The sequence below is a fragment of the Coffea eugenioides genome, chromosome 1 (genome assembly GCF_003713205.1).
Source record: "Coffea eugenioides isolate CCC68of chromosome 1, Ceug_1.0, whole genome shotgun sequence".
NCBI lineage: Eukaryota > Viridiplantae > Streptophyta > Magnoliopsida > Gentianales > Rubiaceae > Coffea > Coffea eugenioides.
In genome coordinates, this window is record NC_040035.1 from 42,100,488 (window position 1) to 42,115,326 (window position 14,839).

The 14,839-nt window shown below is 36.1% G+C and overlaps 1 protein-coding gene and 1 pseudogene across 1 annotated transcript; both read left to right on the top strand.

Annotated features, from left to right (window-relative positions):
• Positions 1 to 528: 528 nt before the first annotated feature.
• LOC113760876 (protein SUPPRESSOR OF K(+) TRANSPORT GROWTH DEFECT 1) lies at positions 529 to 6,434 on the top strand. The gene is made up of 8 exons (XM_027303619.1): positions 529 to 1,344; positions 2,708 to 2,813; positions 3,751 to 3,949; positions 4,823 to 4,891; positions 5,102 to 5,176; positions 5,284 to 5,382; positions 5,535 to 5,690; positions 6,034 to 6,434. The coding sequence occupies exons 1-8, from the start codon at positions 864 to 866 to the stop codon at positions 6,157 to 6,159; spliced, it is 1,311 nt and encodes a 436-aa protein (XP_027159420.1). The 5' UTR covers positions 529 to 863; the 3' UTR covers positions 6,160 to 6,434.
• Positions 6,435 to 12,160: 5,726 nt separating this feature from the next.
• Positions 12,161 to 14,839, top strand: part of LOC113772993 — a 36,740-nt pseudogene continuing 34,061 nt past the window's right edge.

A 14,839-nucleotide genomic window follows, 5' to 3' on the forward strand; every position in this document is an offset into this window, starting at 1 on the left:
ACTTGAATATCAATACAATTAAATGATTAAAAGGGTTTTTATGTAATTTGACTAAAACACAAGTTGAATTCAATTGTACCCAATGTTCAATCAAATATCGGTCACATGTTAAACTTACCCCTAGCTTTAAATATCTAAGAGGACATTTAAATAATTATTAAAGAACCAAATTAGCTATAATGATTCATATTCAATACTCCAATTGCACTTTAAATATTCTCATATTCCCAAAATAGCCCCATCTTTGGGGTTGAAATCTTTACCCTAAACTCATTCTTATATAGTACGAGGAAACTAAAATTTCACATCAATAATAATATGTGTGAGACGATTTGCGCAATTTTTTTCTACTAATTTTCTCCCAAATAAAAAAAGTACTTATATCGTCAATTTTTTAACCAGTACCTAATACTACTACTATCATGCTAACGCCATGCAGGAACCGTACCCCGTCTAGATTAAATCTCTAGTGGGGTTGCCACCAAAATCCGGAAAAAGAAAAGAATTTTCCATTTACTTGCTACTTTGTGATTTGCCGCTTTGCTTGGTCTAGCGCCTTGTGAAGTGCTGATAGTATTCGGATTCTTGCACTTCCCGCATCATTTATTCGGGTTGTAAATTTGTCAGCCGTGGCTGGCCGCGTCTTCTGCTCACGCGTCTAAGATTCGAGTCAACTAACGCAAAATTCCTCTACTCGTGTTCCTGTATTCTTCATCAAAACTCCTTTCAATTTCACCATTACTCACAATTTCTAGGGTTCTTCGATTTTTTCTTAGTTTCCCCCAAATCTTCCCCTCGATCAACCTATATATATACATATTTCTAGCTAGAGGGAAAAACTTGTTGATTTATGATTGGAGAATATGTACAGTAATTTCAAGGAGCAAGCCATCGAGTATGTCCGGCAAGCAGTTCAGGAAGATAACGCCGGGAATTATGCGAAGGCGTTCCCGTTGTACATGAACGCGCTGGAGTATTTCAAGACTCATTTGAAGTACGAGAAAAACCCTAAGATTCGGGAAGCGATTACCCAGAAGTTTACCGAGTATTTGCGCCGTGCCGAGGAGATTCGCGCTGTTTTAGACGAGGGTGGTGGTTCGGGACCGGCGGCGAACGGCGATGCTGCGGTGGCCACGCGGCCGAAGGGGAAACCCAAGGATGGTGGTGGTGGTGAGGGAGATGGGGAGGATCCTGAGCAGGCTAAGCTTAGGGCTGGGTTGAATTCGGCGATTATTAGGGAGAAACCGAATGTAAAGTGGAACGATGTTGCTGGATTGGAAAGTGCTAAGCAGGCTTTGCAGGAAGCTGTGATTTTGCCCGTTAAGTTCCCCCAGTTTTTCACTGGTTAGTGTCTGCCTGATTTTGATCTGATTTTTGTTGGATTGATGAATATTATGTAGTCGTTGGTAATCAAATATGTTGTGTTAGTATTTGGGAGTGTTGAATTCCAGGGGTAAAGTTCCATGCCTTACTGTCTGTTATTGTTGGGCATATGGGAATTTATAGGTAAAAATTTGTCGCTTTTTAGCTGGATTTTGTGGGGATTGGTGAACTTAGTGGTAAAGTTGCAAAATTTTCTACCTATAATTCGTCATTATTTGGATGGGCAAGTTAATTTACTCAAATTAGTTGAAATTCTTGAGGTTGTTTTGTCTTGATAAGTAGTAGGATCCAATATGTTGGTGATAGTCTGGAGCTTTCTCCTAGCTGTCAGGGTTGAATGTCAGCTTTGTCGGCATTAGATTAATTTAGTAGCTCGTTGCTTATTTGATAGGGAATCAGGTTTCAAGTTTTATGTTGAGCTAAATTTTACTACATCCTAAGGAGTTTGTTTAACTTTAGGTTTTATTTTGGGGAAATAAGCTAGATGGTTTAAGGAGACAAGTGTGGTTCATATAACAGAACCTAGTTTGGCAGGACAAAATTTTGATTAGATGATGTCAGAAATGCCATCAATTCTTGCATGAGTTAAACTAGGTTCAAGTTCTACTGCCTTTGAAAGCAGACTCTAGACTAAGGTTTGAAAGAATTTATTTCATCTCTAAGACTTCAATCTTACTGAGGCTGTCACTCATTTTACTTAGGCTGTCACTCGTTTTTATATGAAATGTTTATTTATTTAGTGAAACTTAGTTTTTCTAGAATTAGTGCTTATAAAACGTCTTAAGTTATAATCCCAGTTAAATAATTGGTTCAAACCCAAAATGAAATGGTTGTGTCAGTTTCCAGAGGTCCCTAGATGCATAAATCTTTTTGCATGTTTTCTTTCGAACTATTTTGTGTATTTTATAGCTTGCCAACTCTCATTCAGTACTACTATCAAGTATGGGTTCACAGAGAAAAATATATCTTCTTCTCATGTGATTGGTATCTCTTACAAAAATTTCAAATAACATGAACTGCCTTAATTTTGGTATTTGTCTCCTTTAATGCCAACTTGCGTGTTTTATTCGTGAGTCCATAGATCTGAATATCCTGACACTATGCACCTTCCATAGACATTACTTACCAGGCACCATGATAAGTATAGGTTAGTTGGAGTTTTTTGAAAAGATTTATATGTCCTAATAATTGGAACGTATTTTAGTTCATGCAGTTGATAATATCTAGTCATCTAATAGGTACTATCATCAGATGTTCATCCGTTTGTTGTAAACAATCTGTATTTCATTTAAACTGAATCTGCTTAGCAATCTCGTGTTCTTAGGCAAGAGACGGCCATGGAGGGCTTTTCTTTTATATGGTCCACCAGGGACAGGGAAGTCATATTTGGCAAAGGCTGTTGCTACTGAAGCAGACTCCACTTTTTTCAGGTACAGTATATGGAAACTATCTAAATTAATCTCATAATATTTAAGTTGATGTGGGCTTACAAGCTAGTTATATAGTCATATGTTGGATATTTTCTTCAAGACCTAGAAGTGAAAAGTTTTTGACTAACTTCTTAGTATTTCTTACCTGAACTGCAGAGCCTTTTATTTATTTATTTTTAAAATGTGTTGCTATTGATGCTTATTTTCCACATTTTGCATCCAGTTGTCTTAAAAACAGGAATTATATCTATGCATGGTTTTTGGTTTTGCATGTTTTTCTGTTTTGTATGTTTGTGTGTGCAAGTGTGTCCAGTTAACCTCCTTTTTTGGGGAATTAGACTATTTCATTAATTTGTTGGCTAGCATGTAATGCATTCTTACTTTGCACTGCTTTTGATGCATGACATAAAGAATGAAGAGTGTTAGGTTCTTCAATATTGGTGGCTCTCTGTTTCACTGGATTGAGTTGCATGTGGATAGATTCCTCCATAGCAGCTTTAATACTTTGCTGGATTGAGGTGTATCTTGATGATTTTTGTACTTTCCTTGAACTTGATTGCTTAGAATGTAGATTGTTCTTTTGTTTGTTAATTATTCTTCATGTGATGGAGTTCTCATAAGTCTTATCTGACAAGATCTTTATGTGGTGTGTAAGTTTGCCAACTACAAGACTAAGTACTACGTTGATAGCACGTTTCATTGTGTAAAAGCATGCATGTTCCTTAATGTTTGGTTCAGCATGCAAGTTTCTGTCTTTAATTAGACATGTTATTCTGACAGTGCATTTTGTTTATTGTTTGGTTCGAGACACAAGTTTCTGTCTTTCAAACTATTTGTTCTGATGTTTTGTTTTATTTTTTATTTTTTGTTTTTGAGAATCTGCTTTCAAGAACTTAGAGCATAAAGTTGGCAAGTGCCAACTGCTTCTTTTATGCAGTGTTTCATCCTCAGACCTGGTCTCAAAGTGGATGGGTGAGAGTGAAAAGCTAGTTTCAAACCTTTTCCAGATGGCTCGGGAAAGTGCTCCTTCAATCATATTTGTTGATGAAATTGATTCCTTGTGTGGTCAGCGAGGTGAAGGAAATGAGAGTGAAGCCTCAAGACGTATAAAAACGGAATTGCTTGTACAAATGCAGGTAATTGTTGCATTGTTGCATCTATTAGTCATGTAATTTCTCCTTCTACATGTAGCTTTATCACATTCATTGTATCATGCATAGGATAAAGGTGGGAGAAAGGCATAGGGGGAAGCCATTTACTTTCTCTGAGTGTGCTTTATGGTATCAATGATGAAGCGCAGGGATGATTTCGTGATATGAAAGGGGAAGTGGGAGTGTAGTGTGCAGTAGGGGGAGTGGTGGCTTTTGCATCCTCTGAGATGAAAGATGTTTGCAAGTCATTTAAGCTTGGAGGTTGTACTTGTAACATTTGCATCCTTCCTGAAATTTTCCGCTAGTGTTGAAAAACTTTTAAGGTTTTTTTACTGGCTCTGACATACATACTATTTGGATTTGGACTGTTGCTGAATAGCCTGCAGTGTGAGGCTTTAAGTTTAAGTTATGGGGAAGGCAATAGGTGAAGCTTGAGCTTGTCAACTGTGTCATTTCTAATAGAAAGAGTTAATCCATGTCAAAGTGCCTGAACCATTTAATGATCCCTGGCCTTTTTGTTATTTTGTATCTGCAGTAGTTCCTTGTTTTATTTTTTTGTGTTGGGGGAAAGGGAGGAAAGATTCTTGGTTGTGGGTGTAGAACTGAAGTCATGGACCATATTAACTGTAGTTATTGCCTGGTGAACTGTTTGCCAGATCTCTGACATCATTTTATCAGTTATTGATCCTTTCAATTTTGAATCAGTTGGATACCTCAATTTCATGTTTCTGTAAACAGTTTTCAATATCCTACATGTTTTATCTTGAACTCTTGGTATTTGAATCCAAGATATTGCTTGGAAATTATCTGCATCAACAATGTATCTGATCCAGAATGTTGACCTTATCTTACTTTCAGGGGGTTGGAAATAATGATGAGAAAGTTCTAGTTCTGGCAGCCACAAATACTCCATATGCCCTTGATCAGGTAAGGCGTAGTGTCATATGTTGCTTGTTAAATGACCTACATGCTCTTGAAGGTGTAGTGGTGTGGTAAAAGTTTCCATCATTCTGCAGAGTAAATGCTGCAGTATGTGTCTATGCAGATAAGAGCATTGAATAATGGCACTTTAAAGTACTTTTCTTGATAATCTTCATAAGATATTGATTCTTGACTAATGTGGAATTGTTTCTCCAGGCTATTAGGCGACGATTTGATAAGCGTATTTATATTCCTCTACCGGATCTCAAGGCCCGGCAGCACATGTTTAAAGTAATGATCTCCTTATCTATTTTGTGAAAGATGGTAGATTGAAGATTAGGACATCCAATTCTTTTTCGTAGTTGAATGTGAAATGTTAACTTTTCTGTTGCTTGCAGGTTCATTTAGGAGATACACCTCACAACTTGACTGAGAGTGACTTCGAAGACTTGGCTCGTAGGACAGAAGGATTTTCTGGATCAGATATTTCTGTTTGTGTAAGTGTGGGATTTAGTAAGATTCGACAAGTATATAGTATTCTCCTAAAGAACAAAAATCAATTAATTCCTCACTGGCTTCTCTGTTAAGATTTGTGATTTCTGGAGACTGTGTGTGTGTATGTTTACATTTATTTTTCCTGGTTCTATAGGTCAAGGATGTCCTTTTTGAACCTGTTCGCAAAACTCAAGATGCCATGTTCTTTATAAAGACTCCTAATGGTATGTGGATGCCATGTGGACCAAAGCAATCAGGTGCTGTCCAGATAACTATGCAGGATCTAGCCGGTAAAGGACTTGGTGCTAAGGTGAGATAGATGCTTACATTGGATTCTATGTTAGGGTCAATTCTACTTGGTTTACGATATTAGCTGGATTTTTAATGTCTGTAAGTGCTTGCTTTGTGGCATACGTCATTGCCATGATGGTCATTACAAATACTTAACTGAGCATGAAAAATACTTAACTGAGCATGAACTTGTCAATCTACTGTAATCATGATTACCTCTTGACATCACTGAGGTGATGCTTTGAAGTATAATGATGGAGTATAATATAATGATTCTGGATGATAATATAATGATCGAGTATGTTCATTTTTGTTCTCGGCAGAATGTTAACTGAGAGTATTTCTGATTAATGTCCATGCAGATAGTCCCACCTCCGATATCTAAAATAGACTTTGACAAAGTGTTGGCAAGACAGAGGCCAACAGTCAGCAAAGCTGACCTTGAGGTGCATGAGAGATTCACCAATGAGTTTGGAGAGGAAGGTTGAGAGAAAGGTTGCATTGGACGTGCTATTTATGCAACTTCCTCTCATTTGTATTCTATATGAACTTTGTGCTGATTGTACGAGCCTCTTTCGGAGGAAAGATACATGGCTTTGCCTTTCTATTCGCAAGAAGTGAACTCTGATACTTCCAATATCAATGTATTTTTTTTGTTAAATGTCAAAAAGATGAGTCTGAATGTTGCCTCAATAATTGCGGTTTGCGTCTGGATATTTTTGTATCTCCTTTCTGGTAAATATCTGACATAGTTCTTTAGTTACGTGCTGTTGGACCTTTTAGTCGCCTGCTGAAAGAACTTCTAATTCAGTGTAAATACATTCATCTCTTGATATATTTTTTTTTACTTTCTTGATGCATATGAATCTAGGAAAGTGATGAAAAAGAAAGTGCCTGGTTTTGTTGCTGTCATTGTGACCTGGAAGGGTTCATTATTGTAGCTGCCTAGGTTTTTACTTTCGAAAATGAGAAGAAATAGACTATGCAGCTTTGATTACGCAGGATCTGCATCTTCACTGGGTCTGGAGATGATTCTCCAGATTGAATCTCAATTGCCGATGACCAAGACCAGCTTTTTGTGCTTTTGTCCTTGAGATTTTAACATGGTGGGGCCGTAGCTATCATTTGTTTTTTAGAGCTCTCTGCAAGAAATTTTCTTTTTTAGGCCTCTGCAGGACAATGTACGATAACATAAAATGCTTTTATTTGAATTTTTCAAGTTTTTAGTCCTTCCCTATTCGTGCCAATTCTATGTAGAAGAATTAATTAGTGTTCACTTGTAGGGCATTCAAGAGTAATTTACATATTTGAGTACAAATTCTGGACGAGTTCTACTAGCACTTCATACGAGTCCCCATTGCCGCAAGTTGAAGCAAAAGTTCTACATGATGTTTGGGGGGGGGGGGGGGGGGGACAGGTATTTGAACAAAACAAGGCTGTCAAAAGGGCGAATGCCGTATGATGCAGCCCAGACAAAAGTGGTTAACAAAAACAAAAATGGTGATAAAAGGGTATTGAATTATCGATAGCCAGACTCTTTCCCTTTTGTACATGGTGCCTGTTTATTCTTCTGGGTTTTCTTTTTTTTTTTTTCCGGAAATGATATTAATCTTATATTGATCATAAAATAAGCTTTACAGTTTGGAGTAAAGGCCTTTATTTTTATACAAAAAGTGCTTAGTAGTACATAGGATTTATCCATTTCTCATCATGTAAAATGTCTAAAACATAGTCCCTAATTCTATTACTAACATGGTTATCATTTTTAGTCGTAAGGTAAAAGGGGCACATGTGAAAACTAGATTCTTTGTGCGTACACTCTTGGGGTCACTCTAGTATTAATGTCTTTCTGATATTTTCCTTTTTTTTCAGCAACGGTAGAATTTGTATTGATAAACAAAAGATGTACACTTATATGAGCAAAGACTCAAGTGATTCTATACAACAGTGCTAGACACACTGAGGATTGATCCATTCCTCATCTTGACAGATGCCTAAGGCATAATCACTAATCAATTGACATCTAGAATCTAAGCTCCTATCCAAACAAAAAGAGCATTTCTGGAATAAGGACTTCAGATTGTTAATGTCATCAATTATCGTTGCCATTTTGATGTCCTTGGTCTTCCTTAATGTTATCTCCTTCAACAACTGACTGTTGGGGATGTACACTTTAATCTTCTGCCAATGCTGTAGTCTGGCCTTGATGATAGCCAGTTTAATAGCATCCGCAATAATCTGCAATTGACTTCCTGAGCTTTTGTCATTAAGTGCCCATGCTGTCACCACCAGATTATTGCTGTTAGTTGCAATGATCCCCATCCCAACTCTGTTAGACTCTTTTCGCACTTGAGTTGTCACTCTGATTTGGATTTCGTCACTTCCTTCTTCCTTTGCAACTACTTCCTCTTTATGTCTCCCAGAATCATCAATGTTGGTTCTCTCCTTTCTCTGAGCTGCTCCCTGCTCCTACCATTCTTGTTGAGCCTTTTGAACAGCTTTCTATGGGTGTCTTTGTTTGGCATTGAACTTCCAATCATTTCTAGTTTTTCACATTTGCCAAAGAATGCTTACTGTTAGCTCTACATGGTCCATGCCATTTCTCCCACTTGTGGCTTCCATAATAGCATTCCACCAAGCCAAAAAGTTCCCTGTCTGTTCTGTTATTCTATCCCATTGTATTAGTGCCATTTTCCACACCTCTTGAGCTCTTCTACAGTGAAAGAACACATGTTTAATAGATTCTTCTTGCTCTCCACATCCTTCACAGATTGGGTCACCTTTATGTGTTCTTCTATATATTTAGCCCATTGACTGGTAATACTCCATTTATACACCTCCAGATGAAGTGCTTTAGCTTACTCTTAATATTTAGTTTCCACAAATTCTTCCAGATTCTCCTGTTGGATTTAGTTAAACTCGTTTCTTCCTCATTTCCTCTTCTCCCCTCTTTCTCAGTTGTCCCTCTACACAATTCCTTGTATCCTGATTTGACAGTGTAGTTACCATTTCCGCTGTGTAACCAGTAATTGCTATCTTCTCTCCCTGAGATACTGATAGGAATGTCCAGGATTTTCTTTGCATCCTTCTGGTTGAAAGTCCTTAGAATTAATGGTCTTTGCCATCTGTAGCCACTAATAAGCTCATCCACTTTCATCATGTTGCTATGCTGCGGTTTCCCAGAGGTGACTTTGCCATCCTTGTTCCCAGGGATCCAGTTATTTTCCCATATGTTGGTAGCCTTTCCATTACCAATCTTCTTCCTAGTTCCATTTGTCACAAACTCCCTGACATCTATCAAACTTTGCCAAATCCAAGAAACATTCTTAGTTATTTTGCACTTAAAAATTGAGTCCCTATAGAAATGCTTTGCCTTCAAAACTTTACTGACTAAAAGATTTGGTTTTGAGATCAGCCTCCATACCTGTTTTGCCAGCAAAACTTTGTTAAAGTTCTGTAGATCCTTGAAACCCAATCCTCCCACTCTTTTCTCCTTTGCCAGTTTCCACCATGAACACCAGTGCATTTTATTTTTTCCTTCAGCTTCTCCCCACCAGTAGTTGGCAAACATGGAGGTCACTTCTTTACAAAGCTTGTTTGACAGCTTATTGCCTGACATTGTATAGACAGGCATAACCATGGATATTGCCTTCAATAAGACTTCCTTCCCACCTTGACTGAGCAATTTGTTCTTCGAGCTGTTCATTCTATTCCTGATGCTGTCATTCATATAGCCAAAGACTTGCTCTTTAGATCTTGTTATAACCATAGGGAGCCCCAGATATTTTACTTGAGTTGCAACCTGAATTGTGCCAAGACTCTGACTCACTTCCTCTTTCTTCTGTTGACTCACATTTTTACTGAAGAACATTGACGACTTTTCCAAGTTTATGGATTGACCTTAGCCTCTCTCGTACTTCCTCAGAATTTGTGTGAGTTTCTTGACTTCCTCTCTTTCTGTTTACAAAAAATTAGGGAGTTATCTACAAAAAATAGGTGACTCATACTCGGTCCATTCCTGCTTATTTTCATCCCTGAGATCCTTTTGTCCATTTCTGCTTGCTTTAGTAAGTTAGAGAACCCCTCTGAGCACAAAAGGAATAGATATGGTGATAGGGGGTCACCTTGTCTGATTTCTCTTTATGGAGTTACATACTCCTTTGGTACGGTAGGAATTTTTTGTGGGAGAACTTATGTTAAAGATTTACTCCATAATTTAGTGGGATGTGTAAATCATGTACATTGATGTAATTGTAAACAAAAGGTTCAGGATCAATTGTACAGTAATTATAGAAAATTGCAACTAAGGCCAATTGTACTTGTCCCCAATTCGTGTTCGACGGGGATTCGGCACGGGATCCACTCTTGTCAAGTTACGATAATTGCAATAGCATATACAACTTATTATATAATTTCAACGGGGGTTACAATTAATTTTGTAAGAAATCAGAAAACTGTCACGTGGAGGCCTCCCCGGGTTGGAGGCATCAGCTACACTACTATTATCTAAGATTTGGGCTAATTTCTGATTAAGTCGGCAATGGGATCGAACTATCCTCGTTTGAATTATTATTAGAAAAAATCATTCAAAACGTTTCTTATATTTTGTAAAATAACTTTTTTCATCCCTCACTTTTAAAAGTTAAATTTTACGTTCGTTACAAATTCACATTGGTTAAATTTAATTTATATCTAGGTTTTTGACTAGTTTTTTATCAGAATCCAACACGTGCCTTGCACATGATCATGTTTTAAAGGCAAAAATGTCAAATTACATTTCACACAATCCGATTTATATGTATGAATAGCTTCTTTTTTTTTCAAATCCATGTATATGTCTATTTGATTTCACCTGAATAGTACAAATAGCATGTAATATATCTCTATTTGATTTTACGTACAACTACAATTAGTTTGTTCAGGTGAAACCAAATAGAGATATATTACATGCTATTCGTATTGTTCAAGTAAAATTAAATAGACATATAAATGGGGTTTCAAAAACAAGAAAAAACTATTCGTACACATGATCAATAAGGGATGAAAGAATTCATTTTGTGAAATATGAAGGACGTTTTGAACGATTTTTCTTAATAATAAGTCAAGAGTCATTTCTGTTCCTATAGAAATAGGGAAAAAATGTCAATATTTTTTTGTAATTTCAAATACAAGTTAGAATGTTGGTGTAAATAACCCGCTAGAAAGCCACAATGGAACCACCAGATGTTTGTTGTTTTATAGTATGATACAAACAAGGAGATGAAGGGTTATGCTATGGATACATCACACACATAACTTGTTTCTAATTTTTGGGTCCGTGATTTCGGCCTATATTTTTGTCTATAGATGTAACTTATTCAAAAACTTTGTTCCTTTCTTTCCAAATGGAACTACTTACTTGGAGTATGTAAGCATAAAATAAGTTTATCAAAAGGTAGACATCCAATTTTGAGAATGCACGAGTTGGCCATTGCAAACAATTGCTTCAAATTTTTCTTATTTTCTTTCGGGGTGATAAAATAGAGAGTGGACTTTTAAGAAAATAATGACTCATAATTGTTTAATGTTTGAAATGAATTCTAGCATTGCATAACTTTTGTAAATTCCAATTGACTTGTGTTTCTTTCTAACCAAATTATTTGGTATCAAAGCCATATGCTTTACGCAAAGCAGTTGTCTTGGGCTGAAATAATCCCCTTTATTTATTATATAGATGACTTCCCTAATTAATAATATTAGTTGTTAATTGTATACATTAGTTACGAAACTTTCGAGAATTTAGTATGCTACATTCCAATCCTAAGAAGATTTTGTTTACTTGAAGGGCAGATTTACGAGTTTTAAGGTCGACACAAATTCCATTTTATTTTCGATTTCCTACTATTATCCTTTTAATACACCTTTGAAATTCTAGTAAGATCTTATAAAAAATGGGTTTGTAATCCATGAAAAAGAAAAAAAAAAGAAAAAGAAAAAGAACCCGTAAAATATTTCTAAAATATGAACTAATAATCTTATTGAGATAAGCTAATCCAGTTCGAAACGAATTTGTTTCTCATGCATTTCACAAATTAGAGAAAACTAGTTGGGAATGACCTCCAAAAGAAGATTTCGAACATTAACCCTACTATTCTAGAAACTTTTTTTGCAAATGAACTTTTAAATAAGTTTGATTATTTGATGGTTAAATAAACCGCATTTATTGAGTTCTATAAGATATTCCAACTTTGAAAACAATGTTGTGATTCTTTTCCAGAATAAGTTTATTCTAGTGTCAAGTTGATGCTTCTCAAATTGTTAGCCGGCTCTTAAATGTTTTGTTGGAGGAAACTCCAAATTAATGCCGACTACTCGATCCAATGAAATAATTTGTCTGGGCTCTAAAAGTATGGAAATGGAAGAATCGAACACTTTAACTTGCATGAATTATAATCCCTGCAATTAACCTGTTCTAAGGAACCATTTGTGGAATTCTCTGATTGGAAAACCATGAAAGCAACTGCAATTTTCATTCTTCTCCTCCTCTTTAGGCTTGCAATATTCTCCCATGCAGCCACCAAAAATACAAAGGTAATGGATAAATTAAACAAAGTCATTGCCCTTTTGCCTTTCTTACTTTTTCCCCCCTTCTCTGTGAGTGTGGCTCCATTTGGGGGAAGCTCAAATGTAGAAAGTAGAAACTGGAGAAAAAGGAAGCATGCAAAAACTGATACTCAATAGTTTGCTGCATCAAGGAAGCCATTTCAACTTCAGTGTGGATTTCTTTCTCTCTTTTTAAGGGGGGGATTTGTTTTTTTACTTTTCTTTTGGTTTAATTCTGACAATGTTCGATCGATCGACTAATAAACCTCCATTTCTTGTAAGCACAAAGGACTAATCTTGACAAAATTATGTGATGTTGCAGCACTATATTGTATACATGGGATTTCACAAACACCCCAACTCGGAATCTGTCATCAAAGCTAACCATGAGATGCTCACTTCTGTGACTGGAAGGCATGTACATATACATATATTTGAGGTTCCCCAGATGTCTCGTTTTTTTAAGTTGTTGGTAGTGAATGACAAAATGTTGAAAGAAACAGCTAAACCAGGAGCTTCCACAAAATTTCTACTTCCTTTGGTGAAAATAGTGGAAGTGAAATGATTGTAATTCCATTTTCAGTTCCCAAGAAGCGAAGGAGGCGACGATTCACCATTACACCAAAAGCTTTAGAGGATTCTCCGCCAGGCTAACGCCAGAACAAGCTCGAAAACTGGCAGGTCAGATTTTTTTTTTTTTTTTTTTTAAATTGACAGTTTTAAGCATAGAGGTATTGTCATTTGATTATTTCTCCTGATTCTAGAATATGATTTTTCGAACATCAATATTTTGTTTATGTTCTTCTTTACTTTTGTGCCTAGTTATTACATTTTTTTTAATAGGCAATAAAGATAAAATTTATAGTGTACCCAAAAGTAACTTTTGCTTTAGTTGTGATTAACTAAATTTTTGCAAAATCTACAACAACCAAAAAAAAAGGGGCAGCATATAATAATTAGGGAAAATAGTTCAAAAGGTCACTCACATTTCACCATATAAATTTTTTTCATCCTTTATTTTTAAAGTAGTAACTTTACATCCCCTAAAAAATTAAATCAGTTAAATTTGGTTCCAACCTATGTTTTCAACGTTTATCCTGAATCCATCATGTGATCATTTTTTTAGGAGCAAAAAAGTTAAATCCTATTTATAGTTAAATAAATAACCTAATTCATATTCATTTTTGTCTCTAAAAATATAGGATCTAACCTGAATCATATTTATTTTTTCCTATAAAAGTAAGATTTGACCCAATTTATATTCATTTTAGTCATTAAAAAGTAGAATTTCATATTTTTGTATCAAATTTTGCTAACTTAAATTTATAAGGAACGTAAAATTAACATTTTAGAAGTGAGCTACAAAAAATTTATTTGATAAATTGTAAGGGACATTTCGAACAATTTTTCCTAATAACTAATATGATCTTCTTGATCATCTACTGCAGAGTATAATATACTATAGTTGCATTTACGTCGCTTACAATTATGAAATGGTGATAATATATATATTGTCGGTGTATATAAGATTTACTCTTAAAACTTTTGTGCAGAAAGTGATTCGGTTACTTCGGTATTCGAGAGTAGGGAATACAAGATCCATACAACCCAATCATGGGACTTTCTGAGACTGGATTCTGCTCAACAATACAATCAACTGCCAATGAACGTAAAATCAGATGTAATAGTTGGCGTCATTGACACCGGTAAGTAGTCGATTGAGTGAAGCACCTAGAACAAGATCCGGGGTCTCTCTCACAATTTCTGTCCAGTTCTGTCAATTTGTATAAATTGATACAACTTTGATGTAAATTAGTATAATTTTGGTGTGGACTTTATTGAATGGATCTCTCCAAAAAGTGAGAGCTCCTCTCTCTGGGTAAGAGCGCGAGTCTCTCTTTTTTGAGAGTTCAAAACTTTTCAAAATTTCTCAAAACTTTCCGCAAACTTTTACACTCATTCCCAATGAATCGGACAAAAGAACATAAAACTTTTTGCTTTGATGATGTTAAGAAGATCGGTTGATAAGTTGTGAAATTGCTTAAGCCGATCATCTTGTAAAGCTTCTTGTTCCCCATTAGGGGAGCAGTTTCTCATTTTTAAGTTTTCAGCTCTATGACGGAAAGTGACTGCAAGCAGATTATAGCTCGGTTTATCTGGTCCAAGGAAACAGACTCCAGGGAAGAAGTAGGGTGCTGACAGGTATCCTCACAGCCATTTTTCCATGGTTCACTCTTGCTGTAGTTTTTTTGTCAAGGTCTCGGGGTTTTCCCCGATCAGTCTTTTCTTTAAGGTTGTTTGGGTTTTTAAGGCTTATTTTCTTGGCTTTTCTTCCTTTTTTGAGTAGTCTGGTTTGTTTTTTGTAGTGAGTCTTTCTTTTTTTTTTCTAGTACGTCCTTGTCTGCCGAGGTAGGAGTTGTCTCTGTTCTTTGTTTTTTTGTTTTTGGCTGTCCTGCTTTGTTCTTCTCAGTAGTGAAAGTAGAGGTTGTTTGGAATCCGCTTATACCCCATGGCGGAAGAACTAACAGATGCGATAAGGAGATTTGCTCTCTCTGACAAAGAGCTGGAGGAAACTGACCTGGGAGG

Excerpts from the sequence above, each read along its gene's own strand:
- LOC113760876 (XM_027303619.1), top strand. The coding sequence starts at position 864 with ATGTACAGTAATTTCAAGGAGCAAGCCATCGAGTATGTCCGGCAAGCA. Across the intron at positions 2,814-3,750 it reads GCAGACTCCACTTTTTTCAG|TGTTTCATCCTCAGACCTGG; the intron begins GTACAGTATATG and ends TCTTTTATGCAG. Across the intron at positions 5,691-6,033 it reads GTAAAGGACTTGGTGCTAAG|ATAGTCCCACCTCCGATATC; the intron begins GTGAGATAGATG and ends ATGTCCATGCAG.